The sequence below is a fragment of the Cryptomeria japonica genome, chromosome 8 (assembly GCF_030272615.1).
Source record: "Cryptomeria japonica chromosome 8, Sugi_1.0, whole genome shotgun sequence".
Lineage (NCBI taxonomy): Eukaryota > Viridiplantae > Streptophyta > Pinopsida > Cupressales > Cupressaceae > Cryptomeria > Cryptomeria japonica.
Genome location: NC_081412.1, coordinates 260305084 through 260329894, shown reverse-complemented (window position 1 = coordinate 260329894; position 24811 = coordinate 260305084). Strand labels below are relative to the sequence as shown.

Here is a 24811-nt window from a genome sequence, read left to right as displayed (position 1 = left end):
CGATGTTTCCAGTTGACCACACAGGGCGTTCGTACAATCAGTAAGGAGCTAGTGGTTTGGAATGTGAGTCTTATCAAAGATCAAGTACAACATTCGTCCTTCAAACTTAAAACTTAAATGCTATCTCTACTAAGAGTGATTCAAGAAAATAAACAACCATGAAAATAGCCACAAGGATTGCAATACAACACCATAACTTCAATATTTTATTGATCTCATAGCCAAATGAAACAACAATTGTTCAAATTTCTCTCTTCACACCTTATTTCTCTGCTGCTGATATTAAACTTATTTCTCTCTAACTCTCTAACTTTTTTCTAACTTCTTAAAATGAAATGAGTGAGGGCTTATATAGCACTCTCAAATACAATGAACGACCTGGATCAAAAGAAGATCGATGGCTGAGATTTTGACACCTAAACCGTAATTAGGGTTTGTTACAAAAAAGTCCCCATTTAGATTAACATTATCAATCCATAGCCAATAGGAATTGGCACAAATAACGAGGAGACATAGACCAATAGGAATTAAGTTGCCACATCATTTTATAACAACTTTTCATCTAGAACTTTGTTCCCCTTTCTATGCTCTTTTCTAGCATATTCAATGAATTTGGACGTGACCGCCTCAATCGCAGCAATGGGAATCTCAGGAAGATTCTTCATCCGTTCCTCCAAGTGAAGAACTTGATCAAAGGCAGTGAGAAGAGTTGTCTCCCATCCAAGCTCCACCTCTTTTGTTTTCTCAATCAGGAACATAGTAGCATGCATTTGATTTTGCTGCTCTTCGGTGACTGTGTTCTCCTCTTTGCAAAAGATGATCTTGATCTTGTCTTCCAATTCTTGAATGTCTACATCCGTCTCGATCTCAATTCTTCTGCCAAGGATCGTACATAATACCTCAAACACCTTGTCTTGAATAGGGTGGATGGTTACCTCAACTCGGCCACATCTGGAACTAATATCTTCGAAAAGAACTTCCTTTATCTGGAGCAAAGTTGACCACTGTAGAAGGCTATGGGCTTCTCCATTCATTATCTTCTCTTGCGCTAGAACCTATCTTGGAGTCCTCCTTATCACTTGCAAGATCGGGATGACAACATCTCTAGTGTGAGCAAATGCATCCACAGTTACCAATAGATTATGGATGATCTCAAGAACTTGGATAGCACGGTGGACCGTCTTCATCATCCTTGTTGCAAATTCCATGGCCACCTTGTAAGATTCATCAATCCAAGAACTCATGAGTTGGACCAAGCTCTTTACCCTTTCTGCCTCATTTATTGATTCAAGAGGAAGTGCATGCAAAGGAGATATTGCTGGATCATGTCGTCTCAAAGGTTGATTAAGATGGCTAAAATAATTCCTCCAAGCACTGACCTCCTTTTCTAGTTTCTTATTCTGTTCCATTTCTTCTTTGAGTTTGTCATTAAGTGCTTTCAGTGAATCAGTTGCTTCTTCCATGGCTTGCACGGTGGTAAGTGGACCAAGATCGAATGTTTCCAGATCGTATTCTTCTGCTAGAATCTCATCTTCATACTTGTCCACCACTGGTGTAGCTATCTGCACTTTTCTGGATCCTGTCTCATCTCTAATTACCTTTGACATCTTTGTGGCCTTCTTCTTTTCTATTTCTTCATGAGAATTTCCTATGAGGCTTTCCAAGTCAAATACTTGTTCTTCCTCTTCGACCACAACTACCCTTGTCAACCTCTCTTTTAGCCAATCTGGAATGATAGATTTCCTTTCCCTCACTTGTATTTCTTTAGGCAGAGGTCTATCTTCCCTGAAAGGAGATGTTGCTTCATCATCATTCTTTTCTTCTTGTTGCTCATGAGCACCAACCTGGGGAGATTGACTCGATGAATGCTGAGGTGTCTGTCCTTTTCCTTGTTTATCATTCTGTACCATGGATTCCATAGACTCATCAATTTCATACACTATCTGCCTCTGATCTTCTCCTTGACTTGCTTCCTTTTCATGCCTAGAAGATGTGCTTGGTGGACGATCAGGATTCACTTTCTGCTTCTTCTTGGAAGGTTCTCTCTTCTCAGGTCCTTCTTTCCTCTTTGAACCTTTGGAATGAGAAGTATTCTCACTCACACTTGCCTCTCCTTCTAGTCTTGTTTCCAAGGTGAATGTTATGGATACATTCTGCAACTTCAACTTTTGATGTTGTACGTCCACCCATCTGCGAGTGCAAGATAAAACTGGGGCCATCAAAGCTCTTAGGTCTAAAACCTTGGGCTCATTCCAATCTACCTTCACTTCTTTATCTTCCTTCTCATAGGATGATTGGAGGTATGTACAACTGTCCTGGGCTTGATCGGCTACTGTGTAAATTTTGCATTTCCTGATGAGATCCAAGGGTAATCTGGAATGCATCTTTCTTTTGACCTCTACATCATCCTGGACATTCATCCAAAAGTCCTCCACTTGAAACTCATGTTTGTACTTCTTCCTGACTGTCTCTTCTATATGACCATGAGGATCCAAATTCTCCCTTGAGGCAAAGGATGTGAATGAATATAGAGATAATTCTTTCTCTGCATCCTCCGCGACTTGAGTATTAGGACATACTTCAACTGAGTTCCCTAGTAGGATGGGTACGAGAATTCCATTTCCATGCTTGTGTCTTGATGCCTTTGCATAAGCTGGCAACTATCTAGTCACCTCAAGTAGTATTATCCCGTCTGTAGGATATCTCGGCAACATGTAGGGAGGTGAAGGACATCCATGAACTTTGATGTATGGGAATTTTGGAAACTGAATGAACCAAGCACCATGCTTCTTCACGAGTTCTTGCGCGTCCAGAGACAGTCGATTGTGAATCCTCCCTTGCAATGTCCTGGTGATATACATCGTGAAGGTGTCATTGACTAGCTTGTAGTCAGTCCTTGGTGAATGATGCAATTGAACATAAGAATCACAAACTCTTATTTCTCCGGGTCCTCTCCCAACAACTCCTCTGTGCGGTAACCCTGCGTACTCAAAACTTCTGATCAAGGCATATATAACATATGAACTCATGTGAAATGACTTGGTAGGATTTAGCCTTCTCAACTGCACGTCTAGGTTGTTGCTAATGATTCTAGCCCAATTGAGCATTCCCTTTCTTTGGACGATCAGTTGTATGAAGAAGAACATCCACTTGTCGAAGAAGAAAGCTTGAGAGGCACCCGTGACCCGATTGAGCAAGGTTATCAAGTCCTTGAATTCTTCTTGGAAGTCGAATGTATGCGGTGTATTGGGAATCTTGTTCAAACGAGGTTGAGTTTTGAGCAACCAATTCTTGTTGATGAAGTTCAGACAGGAATCAGGATCATCCTCGTAGATAGACCTAGCTCCTTCCAAGCTCTTGTAGATCATGTCTTTATGCTCTGGGAGATGAAAAGCTTCACTTATAGCTTCCTCTAAAAGGTAGGCTAAGATAGTTCCATCCTTGGCTATGATTGTCCTTGAGTGTGAATCATAGTGCCGGGCATACTCGATCATCAATTCATGACACTTGACTGCAGGAGGGAAACCTGCAGCCTTGATAAGTGAGAATTTGAGGTCTTGAAGGATCTTCGCTTTGGACCCTTTGGAAGGGCCAGGAGCGAAATCCCTATTCTGGGCTAGTTTCTCACCTTGGTTCATCTCATTTTCTTCCAAATTTGATCAAATCATCTTCCTCCTTTCATAATCAAGACAATTCCTCATCCAACTTGGTCTAAGCAAGGTCCAACTAGGTTTTCAGGGCCAAAGGAAGGCAGGAAAGGAAGATTTCTCTCTAGACCCTTTGGAAGGGTCAGGAGCGAAAATCTCCTCCCAGGCTGGCTTTCATCATTTCAAAGTCTAAAAACTATTCTTCAAGGTGAAACATGTATCAACTTTCCCAATTACACCTCAAAAGTTACCAACCTTGATCATATCTTTTCAAAACTCCTTCAATCATCATCAAGTGCATTTGTTCATCAGTTTCTGAAATCGCCACTTCCATCTCTCTCTGACCACCGACTTTGCTCAATCGACTCGGACCTAGAGGAAATCAGGACTTTGACAAGAAAACCACCAATCCAGACCTACCCTGTCCTAAGACCTATCATCCTATCCATCTTCATTTCTCTTGAAAGGAAAAGATCCAGTAAGGCAAACCTAGGGCTCCAGGCAGACAACTAAGGACTTCCCAAGACCAGGCTGGACTCAACTTGAAAGAGACCCTAAGACGAGCTTTCAGAGAGAAACCTTAATCTACCCGGCCCAGGTGACCACTCACTTCACTCCAAAACCCAGCAAGCAGAGAGGAAACCTAACCAAGGAAAGCAAAAACCCTAAGAAAAAGAGGGGGTCTCCATTCTAATGGGGCGATGTGTGAAATGGTCACAAGAGTTTGGAGCCGGAATTCCCTCCATTTCTTGATTTCCAAGGAACTTTCATTTTGGCACCCTTCACTCCCTTTGGGCACCATTTGGACTTGGGCATGGAATTTCTTTATTTCTGCAATTTTCCATCTCTCCATGGATTTGGCACCCCATCTTGGTGCTTGGGCGGTTTTTTGCATGAGGCATGGAATTTGAAGTGTTTTGTACTTTCCATAACACCTCTCCTTGAGCGCCCTTTCAACTCCTAGGGTGGATTTTTGACTTAGGGAGGGATTCTTGATTGCGGAATGGATTCCATGATGCATCAATTTTGGTGCCTACTTGACTCCTAGGGCGCCAATTTCACCTTGCCTTGAAATTTGATCCTTCTTCATCCAGACTTATCCATTCTAGCTTCTTCCAGAGCAGGCTACGATTAATGGATTTGGGGTGATTTCCTAGACAGAGATAAATTTTTTGAGCTTTCCACTTCGGGAATGGGCTTCCAACACTCAAGCCATTTTTGATTGATCCTGTCTGCTTTTTGAATTTCCGGAATTAGTAGTTGTGAATGCTTGATCTTCATCACCTGCTTGAATAGTCCTGTCAGAAATAATCTTTCCAAAAATAGAAACTTTTCGAAATTTCAGCGTTAGTCCCTAAAACAGGACACAAAATGACTTACTATAAATAGAAACTTACTGAAAATAGTAAGTTTGATTTTTGGCAAAATGAAGACTTTCTAGGACTTTGTAAAATCCCTAAAAAATAGGAACTTTCTAAAAGTAGAAAATTGCTCCGTTTTGGCTCAAATTTTACGGTGAGGTTCCTCGAAGGGTCCTGATTCCAATTATATGTTCAGTTTTTCCAAAACCCTAATAGAAACCCCTAAAATCTAGGACTAAAGGCAGAAACCCTAAAATTGACAAAACCGGCCCTAGACTTCAGCAAATTCACTCAAACAAAAAGCAAACTGAATCAATTTGACCCCCGAACACTCGCAAAGTGGAGAGACTGACGAAACTACCACCAAAAGACCCCCAAAAACCAAAACAAAGGACCGAGAGGGCCTAAAAAGTAGGTGGTCCCCATCTGGGATGTGGTGATGTGTGATTAGATCACAACAATTCTGTCGTGTTCAATCGCTAAGGATTAATGTCATCAAAATCAATGATCTCCTCTGATTTGTCCTCTACCCTTCTTGTGTGAACACAAGGGTTGTATTGCACAAAGACAAGGTCATTGAGGTGTTCTTAAGCTAATTTGTTCCTCTTTTTCATGTGGATGGCCTCGAACAAACTCCGATTGTGGTTGCAAATGGATGCACTACAAGGTTTGCACAAAATGTGAAGGGCTAATCTTTGAAGATTTGGGGCATTTGCATGCCAATCTATCGACAAAGAATCTAGAAAACAAAATATTAAAGAGTTAGTAAGCAAACTATATTTTATCAAATTATCATCAGCTGTAAATTTGAAATTTGTAACTTGTAAAATGAATTTGATTTAAAGACTCCAATTTTTGTTACTTGGTGATTGAGTGGTTCTTCCTAGGATAGCTAGTTCCAAAGAAAAGAGCTTACCCTTGCTAGTCTTGTAATAGTGTTGGTCTTGAATAATGAGGTCTCTCATCTATACCTGGGGTATCATCCTTAGAATGCATGTTGTGAGGCTCCATAACCTCTCTATTAGGATATAAGAAGCTATCCAAATGTAAAATCTAGGTTCAAGAAGTACCCTGTTGCACGAATGGGTTAGTGGAGTTGATTATTCCACCTTTGATCAATGATCTCCCAAACGGGTTCAAACTTAAGGCTGTCCCCCTTGTAATTGTTATGGATGGACCCTTTGGTTGTATGCATGGCCTCATAAATATACCCCATTGGGTTTTGATCCCCATCTACCAAACAAAAAACTGTAACCAAGGGCTTCAACTATTAAAGTAATAATGTTATATTTAGCATGTAATTGTTAGTTTTAGTGATCAGACTTAATAATAAAACTCAGAAGTAAACAATGCAAACGAAACACAAGACAACACAAACAATTATCCTGGGAAAACCTCCCTCTTGGAGGTGAAAAACCCAGCCAAATTTCTCAGATCTTATTAATCAATGACCAGTAGGTCTCTTTACAATTAGCTTCAGCACATTAAGTATTTAACACAGTAGTATTAGGTCAGCAAATAGAACAAGCATGTAACTTATCTGCAGTCCACAAATGGAGTTTGCTGATCACTGATAAATTGCAGACCTGAAGGTATGTGTGTTGACCCTGCAAGATGGTTTGCTGACTGTGAGAAGAGGTTCGCTATGCCAAAGGAGTTCACTAATCACCAAATTGCAGACTTGAGGATATGTTCGTTGTGCCTAGGAAGGATTTCGCTGCCTCTACTGTCTTGTAGATGAGCTTCACTACACCTACAAATCAATTTGCTGCCCTAGACAGACAGTCTGCTGACTTTGGATAGGGTTTGTTTACTTTCTCCAATAGTTCACTGATGCTAGAAGGGGATTCGCTGATGCTAGGAGTATTTCGCTGATAGAAGATTGAACTTGCTGAATGGAGAAGTTCGTTGCAGATGTGTGGATACAATGAATGATACTTGCATATATATAGGAGACTTGGCCTCCTTAATTCACCTAAGTCAGCTAGCACATATAATCTTAATTTTATCCTTTAACTTGGCGCCAAAAACCCACAAGTTACATATAGGGCATAATTAATTACAAGACTTACTTTTACCGCCCAGAATAGGTCCAGACCTATTACAGTTTAATTACAATTATTTTGGGCCCAACCCTAATGAGTTTAAATGCATAGATAATGATCAAACTTTAATTGCTTTTAGCAACATTAAAGTTTGATAATCCGATCTAGCTAGATAATTTCAACACTCCCTCTTAGCTAGGGAGGATTCTAGCCAAATAACAAATCATCATGGACCTTTCCATGATATCCATCTTGCATTGCCCACAAAGGATGGATCCAAAACTTTATTATGCACACCTGCAAGAAATGAATACACACAAATATATAGATACACATCATGAACTTCTTTCATGATATCCATCTTGCATTGCCCGTAGAGGATGGATTCACCTTGCATTGCCCGCAGAGTGTGAGAAGAGGTCTTACACCTCAAAACTTCTCTACTGAGAAGAATAACCTGCCACCTTGCTTTCCGCAGAGGGTGGTTCCACCTTGCATTGCCCGCAGAGGGTGGAGGAGGTCTTTCACCTCAATCTTCTCCCAGAGAAAGATCCAATGTCACCTTGCATTGCCCGCAGAGGGTGACTCCACCTTGCATTGCCCATAGAGGGTGGAAGATGCAACTTAATGCATCACTAGGATTGAGACTCCCTCTTAGCTAAAGCTGTGTTCTCCACAACTCCAAGTCTCTCTCTGAAGTACACAAACTTCACTCGAGCAAGAGGCTTGGTGAGAACAACTGCAATAGTGCTGACATATTTTAGCTGAATTGCACTTTTCTGTATCATATCACAAATGTAGTGATAATGAGATTCCACATGTTTTGACCTATCATAAAACACAGGATTAACAAACATCTTAATACAATCATGATTGTCACAATTAATGACTGTGGGTTTCCAAGGTTGCCCAAACAACCTAGCAAGAAGCTTTGTGAAGCCTCATTGCTTCACACTTGATGCAATGTGCTCAACTTCCCCTGTACTCAATGCAATTGAGGACTGATACCTGCTGGCACAAGAGATCACGACTGAACCCAACTTGAAACAGATTCCTAAAGTATCCTTCTTGTCAATAATACATTCTTCCCAATCATAATCAAAGTAGTCTTCCAAGGAAATGACAGTGTTGGCTGAATACTTCAGCCCGTAGCCAACTGTTTCTCGCAAATATCTCAGGATATCTGTGGTTGCAACAAGATGAACATGCTTAGGTTTGTTCATGAATTGGCTGAGGGCACTCACTGCATAACAAATATTATGTCTAGTGTTAACTAGATGCATTGAGGATCCAATCAACTACCTGTACTCTAATGGATCTACAAAATCAGAGTTAGCTGCAGATAAACTCAATTTCTATAGGAGTAGACATAGGTTTGCAATCCATCATATCAATGGCATATTTTTCTTGACTAAGGATAAGATCTTTGCCATACTTCTAGTCCTAGACATTAATGCATTAGGCCTAGATCCTTCATTCCAAATTCAGTGGCTAATTCTTTCTTACATCTAATGATGAGACTATCTCCAACAATTAGAAATAAATCATCCACATATATATAAAAAAAAAAAACAGAATTAGCATTTCACTATTGAATACTTTTAAAGTAAAGGTTAGAATCAACATCATTCTTGCAAGATCCTAAACTAATTAAATACTTATCAATCCTTTTTGTACCAAGCTCGAAGAGCCTGCTTGAGGCCGTATAGAGCTTTCTTCAATCTGCACACATGAGATTCTCTATCTTGAATCTCATATTCTTCTAATTATTCAATTAAGAAAAGTAGTCTTTATATCCAACTTCTAGCCTTTAGCTACAACATTAGCTATAATGATTCTAATATTAGTATATCTAGCAACATGAGCAAGTGTTTCCTTATAACTAAGAGCTATACATCTAGCTTCATATTTCTCAATACTTCTATTAACACAATTACTGAGGATTGTAGGGAACATGGAACTCCCTCTTGATTCTTAATATAAGATTGTGATAAGAATCAATTAATGAAAGCAACCAACTAAGTTTCCATAAAAATGAGAAATGCCAATCTTTTCCTTACTTCACTTTTATGAAATGGACCCATAGCACAATCCTTATGATCATGGCATACCTTCAAGTGAAGGAATGAACTGAGAGTTTTTGTAGGCTCTTATTACCAAGCTCCCTCTGAAGCTTGAAGGCATGATAGTTCAAGACTATCTTGAAGAGAAGCATCAATGTTAGGATCAAACATGATTCAATATCCCAATAGAATGAATTAACAAGAAAATTCATGAACTTGTAACATAACTTATCACTTTGTTGACTAGACTTCCACCATTGACAACATATGCAAAGATTGCTCAAAACAGTTAGTATTGTTGACATGTAGCTAGGTTGGATCCCTAGCGAGGGCCTACCTAGTCTTGGAATTGCTAATTGGCTTTTCGGCCTTAGCAATTCTCCATAAAATGCTCAGCTTATATGTTTAATACAAAGGTATTGGTCTGGCCCTAAATAAGTAACTTGTAATTAAATAGGACTGACCCTATTCTTGGCGTCAAATCAGTAAGGCCGACTTGAGGTCTTTTAGGTAGTCTTACCTCATATATATTCAATTGTCTTGTAGTCTTTCACACACAATGAATATATGAAATTCGTAGTAAGAAAACTTGTGCTTGGGGGTGATGATAAGACCTTATCGTCTATGGTTGGGAAGGCAACAATCTGATGTTTGCCTGCGGTGAACAAGCACAGCCCGGAAATTCAACAAGTATAACACAAGGATTTTGTACATTGCTAGTCCAAAGAATATGATCAACTTCACTCACTACACAACATTCTTTAATGTAAAAATTGTTTTCCATAACAAAGAGATAGTCGTGCCTGATCTGATCAGAAAATTAAGGCAAGTGGATGACTTCAGAAAACTTTGACAATCTAACATATTACAAAATCCATAAGCAAGGTATATAAGCCAAATTACCTTTCCAGCGAGTGCGTAAAATCAAATATGAGTATCAACCACTCAAAAGATGCACAATGTAGTTGAACACAAACATGTGATCAAAAGAACTAAGTTAGATACCTCATTGATCTTAGGTTTCATCATCAAGAGAATACTTATTTCAAAATGTAATAGGCAGTATTGAAGAGATAGATATCACAATGAATATTATGTAAGGAGGACAGTGAAAGTCATGGCAGAAAAAAAAAAGAATACATTAGAGCTAAAAGCAGTCCTCTACACAAGAGCAACAGAGCAAGGCTACAATGAAAGTATATCAAAGATCATGAGAGTTTTACGAAGAGCTGATGAGAACCAAGAGTTTCACAGTCACAACCCTACATGACAACCTTATCCAAACATAAAACACTCATAGAACATAAAATACAGTCCATACGATGTTAAAATATTTGATGCAAATCAAGAGATACACCATAAGAGTATATAATTCCAGAGCAGCAAGACTATTGAGCATTTCAAGACTTAGATAGAATACGGTGCATCAGAACTATGTAGCAAGTATCATAAAGGATCAGATCATAATATGAAGATGGTAAGGCCATCATTAGGCATAGCTATTGAATAGGATGACTAAGGCATCTTACTTTTACATGCCTATCACACCAATGATTAAAGGACACTATTCATTATATGTTTTCAACTAATGTTCCATATTTCTAAATCTCCTATAAATTTCATTCATCTTTCAATCTTCCTATTTATGCTTGCTGGTATATCCATCAGGATACTCCTAGTTTTATATCTGCAACATATGTTGATAATATTAAGTGTCAAGGATGATATATTCAGATCAATGCATCAATTTGGATCGTTGCATATTCATAGCAAATCACATCAGGAAGGATGAGAGATAAACATTCTCAAAATAGAGAGTAAGACAATCCGAATGCCAACTTCAACAATCCGAACTAAGGATTAGAACAAATTCTTAAAGCAAGAACAAAGCTCGAACTAGGGTGATAGTTACAAACCTTAGGATGACAATTATACCGCCCTTAATGGAATAAAAGAAATACTCAAGATCTGAAGCTCGAAGGAAACAAGTGCACAAACCAACATATGAAGGCACTCTCTGATGAAATAGTTAACAAGCAAGAGAACCCTGTGCACTTTTTAAGACCCAAACTAGTGTTGTAGAAAAGAACTAATACCAATAACGACAAGGCAGGCAGATACAAGTCTCCCAACCTTTCTTAACAGAGGTAAGCAAATGAGGGTAGAGGAGTAAGAACAACTGTATACAAAGGTTGAACCCTTAATATTCTTGTTATGGCCCCATCGATGCCCTCAATTTGACAAGCAGGTATATTGTCCAGATTCGTTGCTGATTCATGCTAGCCCTAGTCCTGCAAAAGAAGTAATACAAGATCTACCTTCAAGTTGTTAGGCTTTATAGAAGGAACCTGCTCTAATACCATGTTAGTTTTAGTGATCAGACTTAATAATAAAACTCAGAAGTAAACAATGCAAACGAAACACAAGACAACACAAACAATTATCCTGGGAAAACCTCTCTCTTGGAGGTGAAAAACCCAGCCAAATTTCTCAGATCTTATTAATCAACGATCAGTAGGTCTCTTTACAATTGGCTTCATCACATTAAGTATTTAACACAATAGTATCAGGTCAGCAAATAGAACAAGCATGTAACTTATCTGCAGTCCACAAATGGAGTTTACTGATCACTGATAAATTGCAGACCTGAAGGTATGTGTGCTGACCCTGCAAGATGGTTTGCTGACTATGAGAAGAGGTTCGCTATGCCAAAGGAGTTCACTGATCACCAAATTGCAGACTTGAGGATATGTTCGTTGTGCCTAGGAAGGATTTCGCTGCCTCTGCTGTCTTGTAGATGAGCTTCACTACACCTGCAAATCAATTCGCTGCCCTAGACAGACAGTCTGCTCTGACCTTGGATAGGGTTTGTTTACTTTCTCCAATAGTTCGCTGATGCTAGGAGTATTTCGCTGATAGAAGATTGAACTTGCTGAATGGAGAATTTCGCTGAAGATGTGTGGTTACAATGAATGATACTTGCATATATATAGGAGGCTTGGCCTCCTTAATTCACCTAAGTCGGCTAGCACATATAATCTAAATTTAATCCTTTAACTTGGCGCCAAAACCCCACAAGTTACATATAGGGCATGATTAATTACAAGACATACTTTTACCGCCTAGAATAGGTCCAGACCTATTACAGTTTAATTACGATTATTCTGGGCCCAACCCTAATGAGTTTAAACGCATAGATAATGATCAAACTTTAATTGCTTTTAGCAACATTAAAGTTTGATAATCTGAGCCAGCTAGATAATTTCAACAGTAATGGTCATATTAGTCATTTAGTTCTTTTTAGTGAGTTTCCCTTATGAGTTTCAGTTCTTGATCATTTCCATTATGGAAAGGTTCTTTTATAATTTTGTCTATTTAAGGAGTTTTCCTCTCCTTGTAATTTATGCAATTACTATTTCATGGTATTAGAGCCGAATATGTTTTTGGTGGATTTTTAAAACAAAAAATTTGCATTTTTTATATCCTGAAATGTTTTCAGAAGTTTTTGTTTGATTTTTATTAAAAAATCGAAGGATCTTGTTCAAAAGTCGAAAAGATTAAGGTTACAAATTTATAATGAAAGACTAAACATAGAAAATAAAATATTCAATTTGAATTTAAAATCGAAGTTTTGATGTTACCTTTACGATCTTTGTAGTTCTTTGTGCCAAAAGATTATCAAAGACTATCCTTGCAACCTTCCCTCCTTAAAGATTCTTTGAATATGATGAGTCTAGCCATACTTGACTCACAAACCTCTGCTACAAGGAAGTCAACAAACCAATAATGCTTTACAACGTTAGGAAAATCGTTGCGAATCTTGTGACACTTGATCGCACCAACTCCATCCCATTGGTGTGATCTCTCATCAAATTAAAAACCCAAAGGTGATTGTAAACAAATTTTGTTATGCTTCTTGCATAATCCACAACTGGTCTCACCCGATCAAGTTTTCCTATGTCCTCTAAAAGAAGGTCAAGGCAATGTGCTGCACAAGGGGTCCAAAAGAGTTACTCATGCTTTTGTTCAAGCAATCTCCCAACTGCCACATATGATGCTTATTGTCAATTATGATTTGAACTACATTCTCTATGCCTACCACATGTTTTTGCATTTTTTAGTTTGTTAGATGCATCCACTGGTTTTAAAAAAATTACCTTACCATTTGAAGCTACCAAAAAGTTGATAATGGTGTGGTTCTTTTTGTCTAACCACCCATTTGAAATAATACTGCAGCCATACTTGCGCTTTTGCTTCTTTAGTTCTTCCACTATTAACTATGCCTCTTCAGTTGCATTCATGAGCGACCTCCCACTTAAGTCTTTTCCGAGAAGGTTCCTTGTAGTCTTTTCTAGCTACTGTTGGTGCAGCTACCAAATTTTCCCAAATTGCTTGCCACATTGAAGGGAAGGTTGTTGAAGTACCAAAAACCAGCACATGTCTTATCTACTTGTTGATGCACCTCCTTGTCACACCTTGTAGCTTCTAATGATGGTTGTGCTGTAGGTATGTTTTTGGGCACAAAAAAGCTATGTAGTGTGCATGTATATGTTGGCACTCTGCTTGAAGTAGATGAAGTGGATGTTGATGCCCTTTGTATGCATAGACCATGAAGGGAGCTTGCTATTCCTTCACATGCTGTATCTTTATCTGTTTCTGGTTGCATTTGAGGACCATCACCATTAGCTATAGGGTGCTACTATGGCTGCCCTTGTCTTCTCCCTTTGTAAATTTTTCTCTTCTTCCAATGCAAGGTGAGCATTCATCTCTTGTTTTACATCTCTCGTTTGATCTCTTCCATGGTGTTGGGAAAGGGCTTGGCATCACAATTAGTAATGCCGACAAGATGGTATTTAAGGCGGTTTATTCGCATTTGATGCAAACAACTGACCTAGGTGTTGGTCCTTATATGGCATTTTTCTAAGTAGTGTCTCTAGCTCCATTTGGACGATGGCCTGTGATCGTTGCTGATCTTGAGGTTGAGCCTGAGCCTAAGCTTGATCCAGCAGCTCCTTTATTTGCCATTGTATCTAACCTACAAGTACAAATTGAAAGTACAACATTTTAATTTTTAAATACATAAATATTAGCCTAAATATTTACATAAATTACTATAAATCAACATAAATTAGTTAAAATCATCATAAATTTAAAATAACCTAATCATTTTGTTCCCTAAAATAGGTTAAAATCAGGAAAATTATGTGTACAAACAAAACATTGAATTCCTAAAGAAATCAGCATCAATGAACGAAAAACGGTGATGAATCCAATTTTTTGGAAGTAAATTTCAAAATAATACCAAGATTTAGAAAATTATGAATTTTTGTTAACCTACATGCTAGATTTTTGCAGCCAAAATGAATTTAAATGCTTGCAAAAAAGAAAAATGAAAAAAAAATGTTTACTAATCTGCCCTTGAAATTCTTCGAATTTGCCCTTCAAATTCACTTACAAATCCTTCCAATTAGCTCCAAAGGATGCAAGATTACTGTGTTCTAAGTGTCAGGAGCATGTGCTAACTTATAGAGGAGAAAAACATGTTTTTTGTGTGTTTTTGCTGCATCCCATGCAGCTCTTGCGTTCAGTGAGTTTTCTCATTTGATTTGTTGAGTTTCTAGTGAGTACTTGCCAAAAAATTGGTGAGTACTCACCAGAACCTGGTGAGTTAATCTAGTGGGTTTAAATGTTGAGTATTTTTTTTTTTTTAAAACTCAAAACTTGGCAAGTACTCTCTGAGTTTGCCAACTACAGTATATTACAGACAATATACGATTTAATCATTTATTAAACAAGATATGGCAAGAATTAACACAAGTAGGCACTACACTTCTGTCATTCCTCTTATCATTTCATTTAAAGAATATATGACTATGTCATACTCTATGCCTGTGGGGAGTTGTTTTTATATTATGCTTTGGAATCTTGGATAAATCTTATCTTTGTTTCTGCTGCTTTATTCTGTTCATATTTTTTTCTGTCGTTGGATTTTGGTGTTCAGTTTTGTTTAACCCAAAGTCAACTGCTTTTTGCGGTAGGTAGAATGTTTTGTCAAGGATTTGGAAATGGGCACACATAAGAGCTCTTTGTGTTAGCTATTGCAGTTCTTTAATTCTTGTCTATTGCTAATGAATTGATATAACTTGAAGAAAGATAATAATGTGCATAGCTCTTGGTGGGATGGATTATTTGTTTATTACAATGAATTTAATGAATGATTTTTACTACTATATGTCTATAGGTTGCATCGATGGCTTCTGATGCCAAAAGTCAAAGGAGTTCGCTGGTGAAACAAGTTTCAAAAATTACTAATCATGGTATCTCAGTTTGATTGCTTCCAAATCAGTGGAAAAGGCCAATTTTTTGTGCATCATCATTTTTCTCCAAGCCCAACCTTATAATATGAATGTTAGCACATGTATTAGAAATCTCTCGCAATTACCTTCTCAATATATGAAAGAGACATTTTTCTTTAGCTGAAAGAAGCTGAATAAAATTGCCGAAAGATTAAAAATCTTTTAATGTTGGGAGTGGATACACATTGGAAATTGCAATTTGCTTAAGTTATAGAGGCAATTGCAGTTGGTAGTGAAAATTGTGTGTTTAGAAGTTTCTCACAATTACCTTCTGAATATATGAAACTTGAAAGGGATACTTTGTTTTGACTGAAGGAAGCTGAATAAAATTGCCGATAAATTAAAAATCCTATAAATGCTGAGAATGGATACACATTGGAAATGCAGTTTGCTTAAGGTAGACAGGCAATTGCAGTTGGTAGAGAAAATTGTGTCCTTTTTCTGTTTATTGTTGACCCACAGAAATTAGATATCTCTAATTCAATGTATTGGCAAGACTGTTATGCCCCACCTATTGTACTTTGCTGCAATCAAAACTTAAAAAGAGTTGCGTATTCGATGCTTTATAGCACATCCTTTCACAATATTGGCCTTGCACAAGAAATGGTAATTTGAGTAAATACCTTTTACCCACAAAGACAAAACATACACAAAAAATACAACATATATAGGAAATGTGAAATGCAAATCAATGTCACAGGGAACTAAGAAGGTAAAAATAACCTTTAAAAAATTACTCTGAAAAATCTTTATAAAGCACAAATGTTAAAAGTGAATAAATTTTAGCTTTTGCTATTCTGGAAGAGTCTTTTGACTATATATTTGTACTGTTACATATCTTGTTGTCCACTAAATTGTCACATTGTATATTTTAATAACACAGTGATAACTATCGTGCTTTAATCAAATGGATTTTGCACATAATGATGAGGCTGAGTTTCATTTTTAGGGGGCAGGATGAGAGGTTTTTAATATTTGTACTGTTACATATCTTGTTGTCCACTAAATTGTCACATTGTATATTTTAATAACACAGTGATAACTATTGTGCTTTAATCAACTGGATTTTGCACATAAGGCTGAGTTTCATTTTTAGGGGGCAGGATGAGAGGTTTTTAATTGATTTACTATAGTCTATTATGCTTACATAACTACAGAGGTTTTAAGAAAATTAATGGTTCATTTTTGGTAGTTGGGAATTACCGTATCTGTGTGACTATACATAGTTGAATTCCTCAACAAAATCTTCTATGCAAACTAGTGTGAAATTGCAGTCTCAAATCCAATGGGTGGTTGATGTAACTGTTTATAGAAACCCTCTTTCGAGATAAGAAAGAATATCAAGTGGTTTCTCTCTTCTGGTTGGCTTATTCAAATTGAACTTTGATGGAGCTTCAAGGGGCAATCTTGGAGTGTCAGGCTGGCTGCATAATTAGAGATTCTTTGGGTCTCTTGATCCTAGCTGCATCAAGAAAATCATAAGCTGGAATGAACAATGAAGTAGAAGCCCGAGCTTTGGTTTTGGGACTTTTGATTGTGTTCCAATGTGGAATTTAAGAAGTTCAGATTGAGGGTAACTCAATGATTATCTTTAATGTCATTCACAGCAAGGGCTCTCAAAACTGGATATTGGAAAATATTCTTCGTGAAGTTTGACCACTCCTAGAAGTGGTGGATCATTGTACTTCCAGTCATTGCTATAGCATGGCTGATTTTTTGGCATGCATCAAGAAAATCAGAAGCTAGAACGAACAAAGAAGTGGAAGCTCGAGCTTTGATTTTGGGACTACAAATTGTGTTCCAATGAGGAATTTAGAAAGTTCAGATTGAGGGTGACTCAATTGTTATCTTTCATGTTATTCACAAGGGCTCTCAAAACCAGAAATTGGAAAAATTCTTTGTGAAGCTTGACCATTCATAGAAGTAGTGGATCATTGTACTTTTAGCCATTGCTATGGTGCAGCTGATTTTTTGGCACGCATCAGGAAAATCAGAAGCTGGAATGGACAATGAAGCGGAAGCTCAAGCTTTATGTTGGGACTTTAGATTGTCTTGCAATGCAGAATTTAGGAAGATGAGATTGAGGGTGACTCAATGGTTATCTTTCATGTCATTCACAGCAAGGGCTCTCAAAACTGGAAATTGGAAAATATTTTTTGTGAAGCTTGACCACTCATAGAAGTGGTGGATCATTGTACTTTAGTCATTGCTATGGTGTAGCTGATTTTTTGGCAATCTATGGAGTGGATTCATTGTAAAATTTGATCATAGACAAAACATTGGACAGACGAGATGGGTTAAGAGCCAAGTGGTATGATGTTGATGGCATAAGAGAAAATAGGGATGATGATAATATAAATACATTTAGACTGCACATTTGATTTTTGTCTTTTCTGGAACAAGAATTATTTTGCTTTAGTGCTCTTGCCCAGCACTTGGTGTTAAGATTTTGTGCTTTATTCTTCTCACACTTGGTGCATGAATCAATATCTTGAAAAGGTGTCCAAGATTTTCATTTATCTTTTCCTTGGGATTTGCAAATTTGGTTGTTCATTATTCTCATACTTGGATTTATCCTTCATGTTTGTCCTTAATCTCCTTGATTTCCTTGAAGAAAGAGCCTGGCTAAAGTACTGGCTGAGTTCTATGTTATGGTTTATTTTTTGGGTGGATTGGACAGAGACTTTGGAGTTACATAGCCCAATTCTATGAGGCCACTTCCAATTGTGGGTTTGAACACGGGTACGGTCTTCTTTGCCTCTTTCTGTAATTTAGAGGCCAGATTCTAGTGTCTGGTGGGCATGTTTGAACAGCTGATGAAATGCTTGTTGGAGGGTAGAGTTGGAGTTTTATCAGAAGACTTAAAGAAATTTAAAGCTCTGTGTCTGCCAACTTCAAGAGCTGAATGGGCAAAGAGGGCAATTAAGGATCTGATCAGGACTGCAGGTTTGGTAATGGCAAAAGCTGGAAAAGATGTTGATCCAAGCAATTTATTGAATGAAGGTTGCAACATATAGGTTGTTATAAGTCTGTGTTTTTTGGTCTGTAATGTAACTGTGTTATTTACAGTCAACACTCTTGCAAGTCTTTGTGGCACGTAAGAATATAGTCTGCTGTTTTTTGTATGCCACAAGGTGGTGGTACTGATCTATCAGTATTTGTTATCTTTTATTGTTAGATATAAAGGGAGTTTAATACAAGTCCACACTTTAGGTATAAATAAAATAAAGATGGATGTTGACATGTCGCAGGGAAATTAGTGAGGCATTCAAGTAAGAAATACCATGTGACATTAACTTTGTTTTTCAGAGGGACTGCTGGGGTTTCAAAACTTGGATAGTGAAAAGGTGTTTGGATGAGATGACAAAGTTTGCACATAGATCTGTGGTTTTATTGGTTGAAGACTGAAAGGCATGATACAAAAACTTTACCCAAGGGCAAATTTAAAGAGTGGTTTAGTATAAAATAAAATGGATTTTTCAAAGTTAGTTCTAACTATTAAGATTAATAGAAATTTATAGAAAATTTGACTTACTGCAACAAGAGATTTCTTTTGAGAAGGTTGAAGATATCATCAAGTAAAATTTCTTAAGAAAGATGGAACCTAAAAAAATTAAGAATCAAATGTAGGGGTAAATAAGTGCAGTTCTTTAAAAGTTGTCATTAGTATCTTGAAGCAATATTTGCTTAGTAAGGTATATGTAAAATTGTATTGCCCTTACAGTAACGTGGAATTAGTTATTAGTATCATGAAGCAATTTAGATTTGTAAGGTGTATGCAAATTGTATTGTTCTCAATAATACCGAGTTATCTAATAGTCTACCTGTATAACTAAGTGTACATTATCTAAACAAAATTTAAATTTTATTTATTGTTTCCAAATCTGTTTGGAAATGCATGTCATATTTCAAACTATGCTTGCGTTATTGCATGATATTTGCCAATCAATGTGCCACCTGCATTTTTTCAAGAATATTTCAAGCTATGCCTGCATTATCGAATTTTGTTTATGGTCTCCAAATCTTTTTGGAAGTGAATGTGTCAAATTTGAATATGTTAAGCTGTGCCAGCATTATTGCATGAGATTTGCTAATCAATCCCCAACCTGCACTTATTCATGAATATGTTGCAAGTCTTTGTCAGGCATCTTGGTGGTGATAACAGGAAACTATTATGTTTTGGAGTAGATAACAGTTTGGACTTTTTTGAGGATATTGCTTCTGCAGGTTGATAGTCTCTAGTTTAATGTAGAGAATTGTTGATTGAAATTTCATTACTATTCCCTTGATAAATTCATGGAAGAAGCAGGTTTGCACCTTTCATTCAATGTGCGCTTTTCCCTAGGGAAGTCCTTTGTTGTGCCTATGAAGGGCTATAGAGCGCATTGACGCAAAAAAAGCAAGAAAACTTTTTGAACTATGGATATGTGATAGATGCATTTGATGCTATATTTTGATATCACATAATAAAATGGAGTGACTATCATTTGTGCATATTGTAGTGTGAGATTTTGCCAAGATCTAGAGGCAATGAAAAACACAAATAAGAGAGAATAAAATAGATGATAGGAATAAACTGTATTCTATCATGATGCAAAATACTGATCAACTGGATCATCAAGTGTTCAATGATTGCTCGTACAAACAATGTAGATGAACTTTCTTATATAGGCAAGACTAATGGATATGTGAGTACACAAACATGACATGTGGCTCAATAAGAAACAAGGGTAGGTAGGAAATAGGTGTGGTAGGTAGGAGAAATAATAAAATATTCCACATGAGGTGGAATGTAACAACAAGATCAGATCAACACCATAAAAGGTGAAAATTCTCTTACACACACTATCTCAATGTGACACAAACACCTAAGTGTCTCACACCCAAACTACTATGAAATGCATGTACCTAAGTAAACTTAAGTAAAGTGTAATAATATCCAAGATGAATAATTATTTACACCAACACCCCCTCTTAAGTGCAACTTAGGGGAATGCACTTAAGTCTACATTGCAACTAAGCAATGCAAGATGGGTCTCGACTACGAGGCCATGTTAGGTACCCATGTACAAATGCAAATGCATTTAAACCAATGCAATGAAATCTCTCATAAACGGAGAAAGAGAAAAAAAACTCAATGGGAAAAAACCCTCCCTCAAAAGAGAGATGATGAAAGCACACAATGCTCTCAATGATGAACGAGAAGAACAAAAAATGTCCCCCCCATAAGAGAGAAGAAGAGACCATGAAGCCCCCCTTCAATGTCGAATCTCCTGCAAAGATGGTCCAATGATGCTAATCAAAATACCTCCCCATAAGGAAGAAATAGAGTCAATGCTGCACCAATAATGTCAAAGTGTGACAAAACCAGGTACCAAGTCGATGACGATGAATCACTCGCTGCAACAAAATGAAGATCAAACATATAGACAACCTGCTTTGAGCATCATCTGGATACTCGTAAATGGCAGAAATACTGGTACAATCCAAGTCTCACGGGAGCCATGCACAATGTGTACAATCTAAGTCTCAACTGAAGCCATGCACCAAGTCTCACAAGATATTCCTAATCTACATGTACAAGAGGATTACATCAAATATGTCAACAATGACAAGATACAAAGACGTGTGGCACTATATGATAGTGCGAGTACAACATTGCTCATGCAAGAGCATACAACATGATAGTGCAAATCTGGAATCATGAAAATGATGCCACCAAGAAGCCTTGTAGAATACTGCAAAAAAAGACTACCTCCGATTGAGATGTGGCCAAGAGATATAAATGAGCAATTCAACACCCCACTCCCGCTCCCCCCCCCCGCCCCCCCCCCCCCCCTGATTGTCGGTTGGAAGCACTGCAAGACAGGTATGAAGTGACAAGAAAAAATTCCCAATTTGACTTATTAAATGATATTTGTGTTTTTAAAAGATTTTAAAAACCCATTAAAAACAATTTATCAAATGCCCATAGAAAAACTTTATTAAAAAATAAAGAAAAAAAATTAAAAAAGACGATAGTTATTTAAAAAAAAAAATGAAATGAATTTTTTTTTATTAAAGATAAAAAAACTTTATAAAAAATTAGTTTTTTTATTATTTAAAAAAACTTATTTTAAAAAAAAAAAGAATTTTTTTTTTTAATTATTAAAAAAACATTAAAAAAAATAAATATAAAAAAACAAATTTTTTTTATGGAAACCCCCTCTCACGGGAAGGGGCCCGCAAAGGCTACGCAACCCTGTGCAGTAGGTACTCGTGCTACCACTGCGTAGACCTGTGCAGATGGTACCCTCCGGTACCACTACATAGGTTTGTACAGGGGTGGTGTAAGGTACCTTGACCCCACCCCCCCTCCCAGAATTTTTTAAAAACGAAAAAACAAAATCAAAGCCCCCCCCAATTAATGAAATTTTGATTTTGATTTTAATTTTTTTAATAAATTTTCCGAAAATAAAAATGGAAATTTTTTTTTTTTTTTTCAGAACTGTACCTGCAAGTCCGTACGACGGGCTAGGAGGGGAGATTTTTTTAACTCGGGGTAATGGAGGCCGATTTCGATGAATTGAAGTCGATCTTGGGGTTTTTGGGCCTTCTGAGCACAATGGCGATGACAAATTTGGTAAAAAATGCTCCAAAATTGCAGATCGGTGTCAGGACAAGTCACCACCCTCCACCTTCAAACGACTCTAGATTTGGCCTCGAATGTCGGATTTGGACGAAACAAAAGGCGATTTTTAATTGATCGAACCTCCTCAATCCAATGGTGACCTCAGATTTGACCCAACAAGCTCCAATAATAACTTGCAATAGAAAGCTCTAAAATGCAAAACCCCAAATTTTTTTCAATTGACAAACCAGTGGCACTTTAATGGCTCTAATACCATGTGAGATTTTGCCAAGATCTAGAGGCAATGGAAAACACAAATAAGAGATAACAAAATAGATGATAGGAATAAACTGTATTCTATCAAGATGCAAAATACTTATCAACTAGATCATCAAGCGTTCAATGATTGCCCGTACAAACAATGTAGATGAGCCTGCTTATATAGGCAAGACTAATGGATATGTGAGCACACAAACATGACATGTGACTCAATAAGAAACAAGGGTAGGTAGGAAATAGGTGTGGTAGGTAGGAGAAATAATAAAATATTCCACATGAGGTGGAATGTAACAAGAAGATAAGATCAACACCATAAAACGTGAAAATTCTCCTACACACACTATCCCAATGTGGCACAATCACCCAAGTGTCTCATACCCAAACTACCATGAAATGCATGTACCTAAGTAAACTTAAGTAAAGTGTATTAATATCCAAGATGAATAATTATTTACACCAACACAAGGTATATAGCTGTTCTATTGTGCCACTATTATACCACCATAGAAATGCAAGGGTTTATGCCATTCAAGAAAGCTACCATCAATTATCATGACAGCGTCACAGACAATTCAATCTATTTCAAGAAACTAAAATTTTGAGGAGCTTCAATCTTCTATTTGCTATTGGAAAATGATCTAGGAAAGATCTGGAGTAAAGCAAATTTTGTGAAATGAATTTAAATGTTAAGGCTTCTATGGTAGCTGAATTTTTCATTGAATGCCACTTTGTTTTTCAAAAATCTAGGCATTTAGTTTGATGCATGTATGCGCATCACCCCTTTAGTGTAGCAGTGTGGTCACAAGATTGATTAATTGAATCCAATCTGCACAAAAAGACTATGAATGGTTACTAGCTGAATGCTACCTAGATACATTTGATGAATTTTGGTAAAGATAACTCCTATTGCAACAATTGCACAAAGATACTATATTTTGTTATCTAATTGGACAATTTCTTGTTAAAAATTCTATCAATATATATGTATATTCTTTGTACGTCACATTAGGAACCTTTGTAGCAACTTAGGTATTGCATTTTACATATATGTAAATTTCTATAAATTTGTCACATAATAATAATTTTATTTTTGTTTGCACGAAGTATGTATGAGAAGAATGCCCGATGAGTTGGGTGCAAAACTGGCGATGAGGCTTCATAATTCAGAAAACCCATGTTTGAGCTCTAGTGGGATAAAAAACCCTTATTATTCGAGCGCAAAAACTCTTTCCCCCTCTAATTAATGCAAAGTTGCATGTTTATAAGAATTACACCTTAAATTAGTGGTTGTAATCATTTCTATTTGTGACCTACTTCATTTTGCCGTATGAATTTTAGTTTGTTTGTAGGTGTTTTTGATCAAAAAAGAAGCGTTAATAAGGGCGCTGACCCTTTACATGGCCAAAAGGCTATCAAAAAATTAAACAACGTTAACTAGGGCGCTAACCCTTTACAAAGCCAAGAGGCTATGAGAAAAAATAATAGCACAAAGGCTGCAAACAAACCAAACAGGGGAACAAACCCCAAACAAACAGATTTATACAGGCCAAAAAACCCATCAAACCTGCAACAACCCAACCCAAACTCAAGAGTGGGGGGAAAGGGGGGGTTGGGAAAAGGAGGCAAATCTTCCCTTCCGCCTGCGACAAACAACCATCCAGGCAACATTGTCATTAGGAACATTCAAATAAAAATAAGGCGGGGAGGGCCCTATAGAAACACTGCCAGACTGCTGCTGCAACACAACAACAGATTGTTGTAGATGAACAACAACAGGAGCAGAAACGCCAACAAACTGTTGTTGACGAACAACAATAAGAGCAGAATCGCCAGGAGAAGAGCGAAGTTGTGGAGCAGGAGCAATAGAAGTAGGAGCCTCCACGACAACACAAACATCAACAAAGACATCATCAGCAGTAAGGGGCACCTCTTCATGGGAGGAGAAATCATCCTCTAAAGAGGAGTCAACAGAAGCATTAATCGTCAAGTGATCTTCAGTAGCATCCTTCCACCAAGTAGTAGCACCTCTACGACGAGAGAGGGAACAATCCGAAGCTAAGTGACCCGTTGAGAAGCATCTTCGGTAGCGAAAGGGGAAGCCCTCAAAATCCAATGATTGGGTCCAAGTCCTATCCCCAACCATGAGAACCACATCCCTAGGGAGGGGCTGCGAAATGTCAATATCAACTAACAAACATGCAAAGGTTGAATGACCCATAGAAGTTGTGAAATCATCAACTTTCAGAAAAATGCCAATGGAGTTACCAATGGCCTCGAAGCAAGACGACTCCCAGAAATGGAGGGGAAGATTAGGAAGGTGGACCCAAATCAAACAAACAGTAAGAGATTCAGTAAGGGGGTTGAAAGAAGTTTTCCAGGGCTTAAGAGAAAGAGAGTGATCTCCCCAAAACCACAATTTACTCAAAATCAAATCACTATCAAGAGTAGAA

The 24811-nt window shown here is 37.4% G+C and overlaps 1 protein-coding gene across 2 annotated transcripts in view; it reads left to right on the top strand.

The window, feature by feature from the left end:
- Positions 1–16038, top strand: part of LOC131066494 (RGS1-HXK1-interacting protein 1) — a 141061-nt gene extending 125023 nt beyond the window's left edge. For both annotated transcript variants that reach the window (XM_058001265.2, XM_058001264.2), the window contains exon 9: positions 15358–16038. In XM_058001265.2, coding sequence (XP_057857248.2) covers positions 15358–15447 — 90 coding nt within the window. In that variant the 3' untranslated portion in view covers positions 15448–16038. The remainder of the gene's footprint in view (positions 1–15357) is intronic.
- The last annotated feature ends 8773 nt before the right edge of the window (positions 16039–24811 follow it).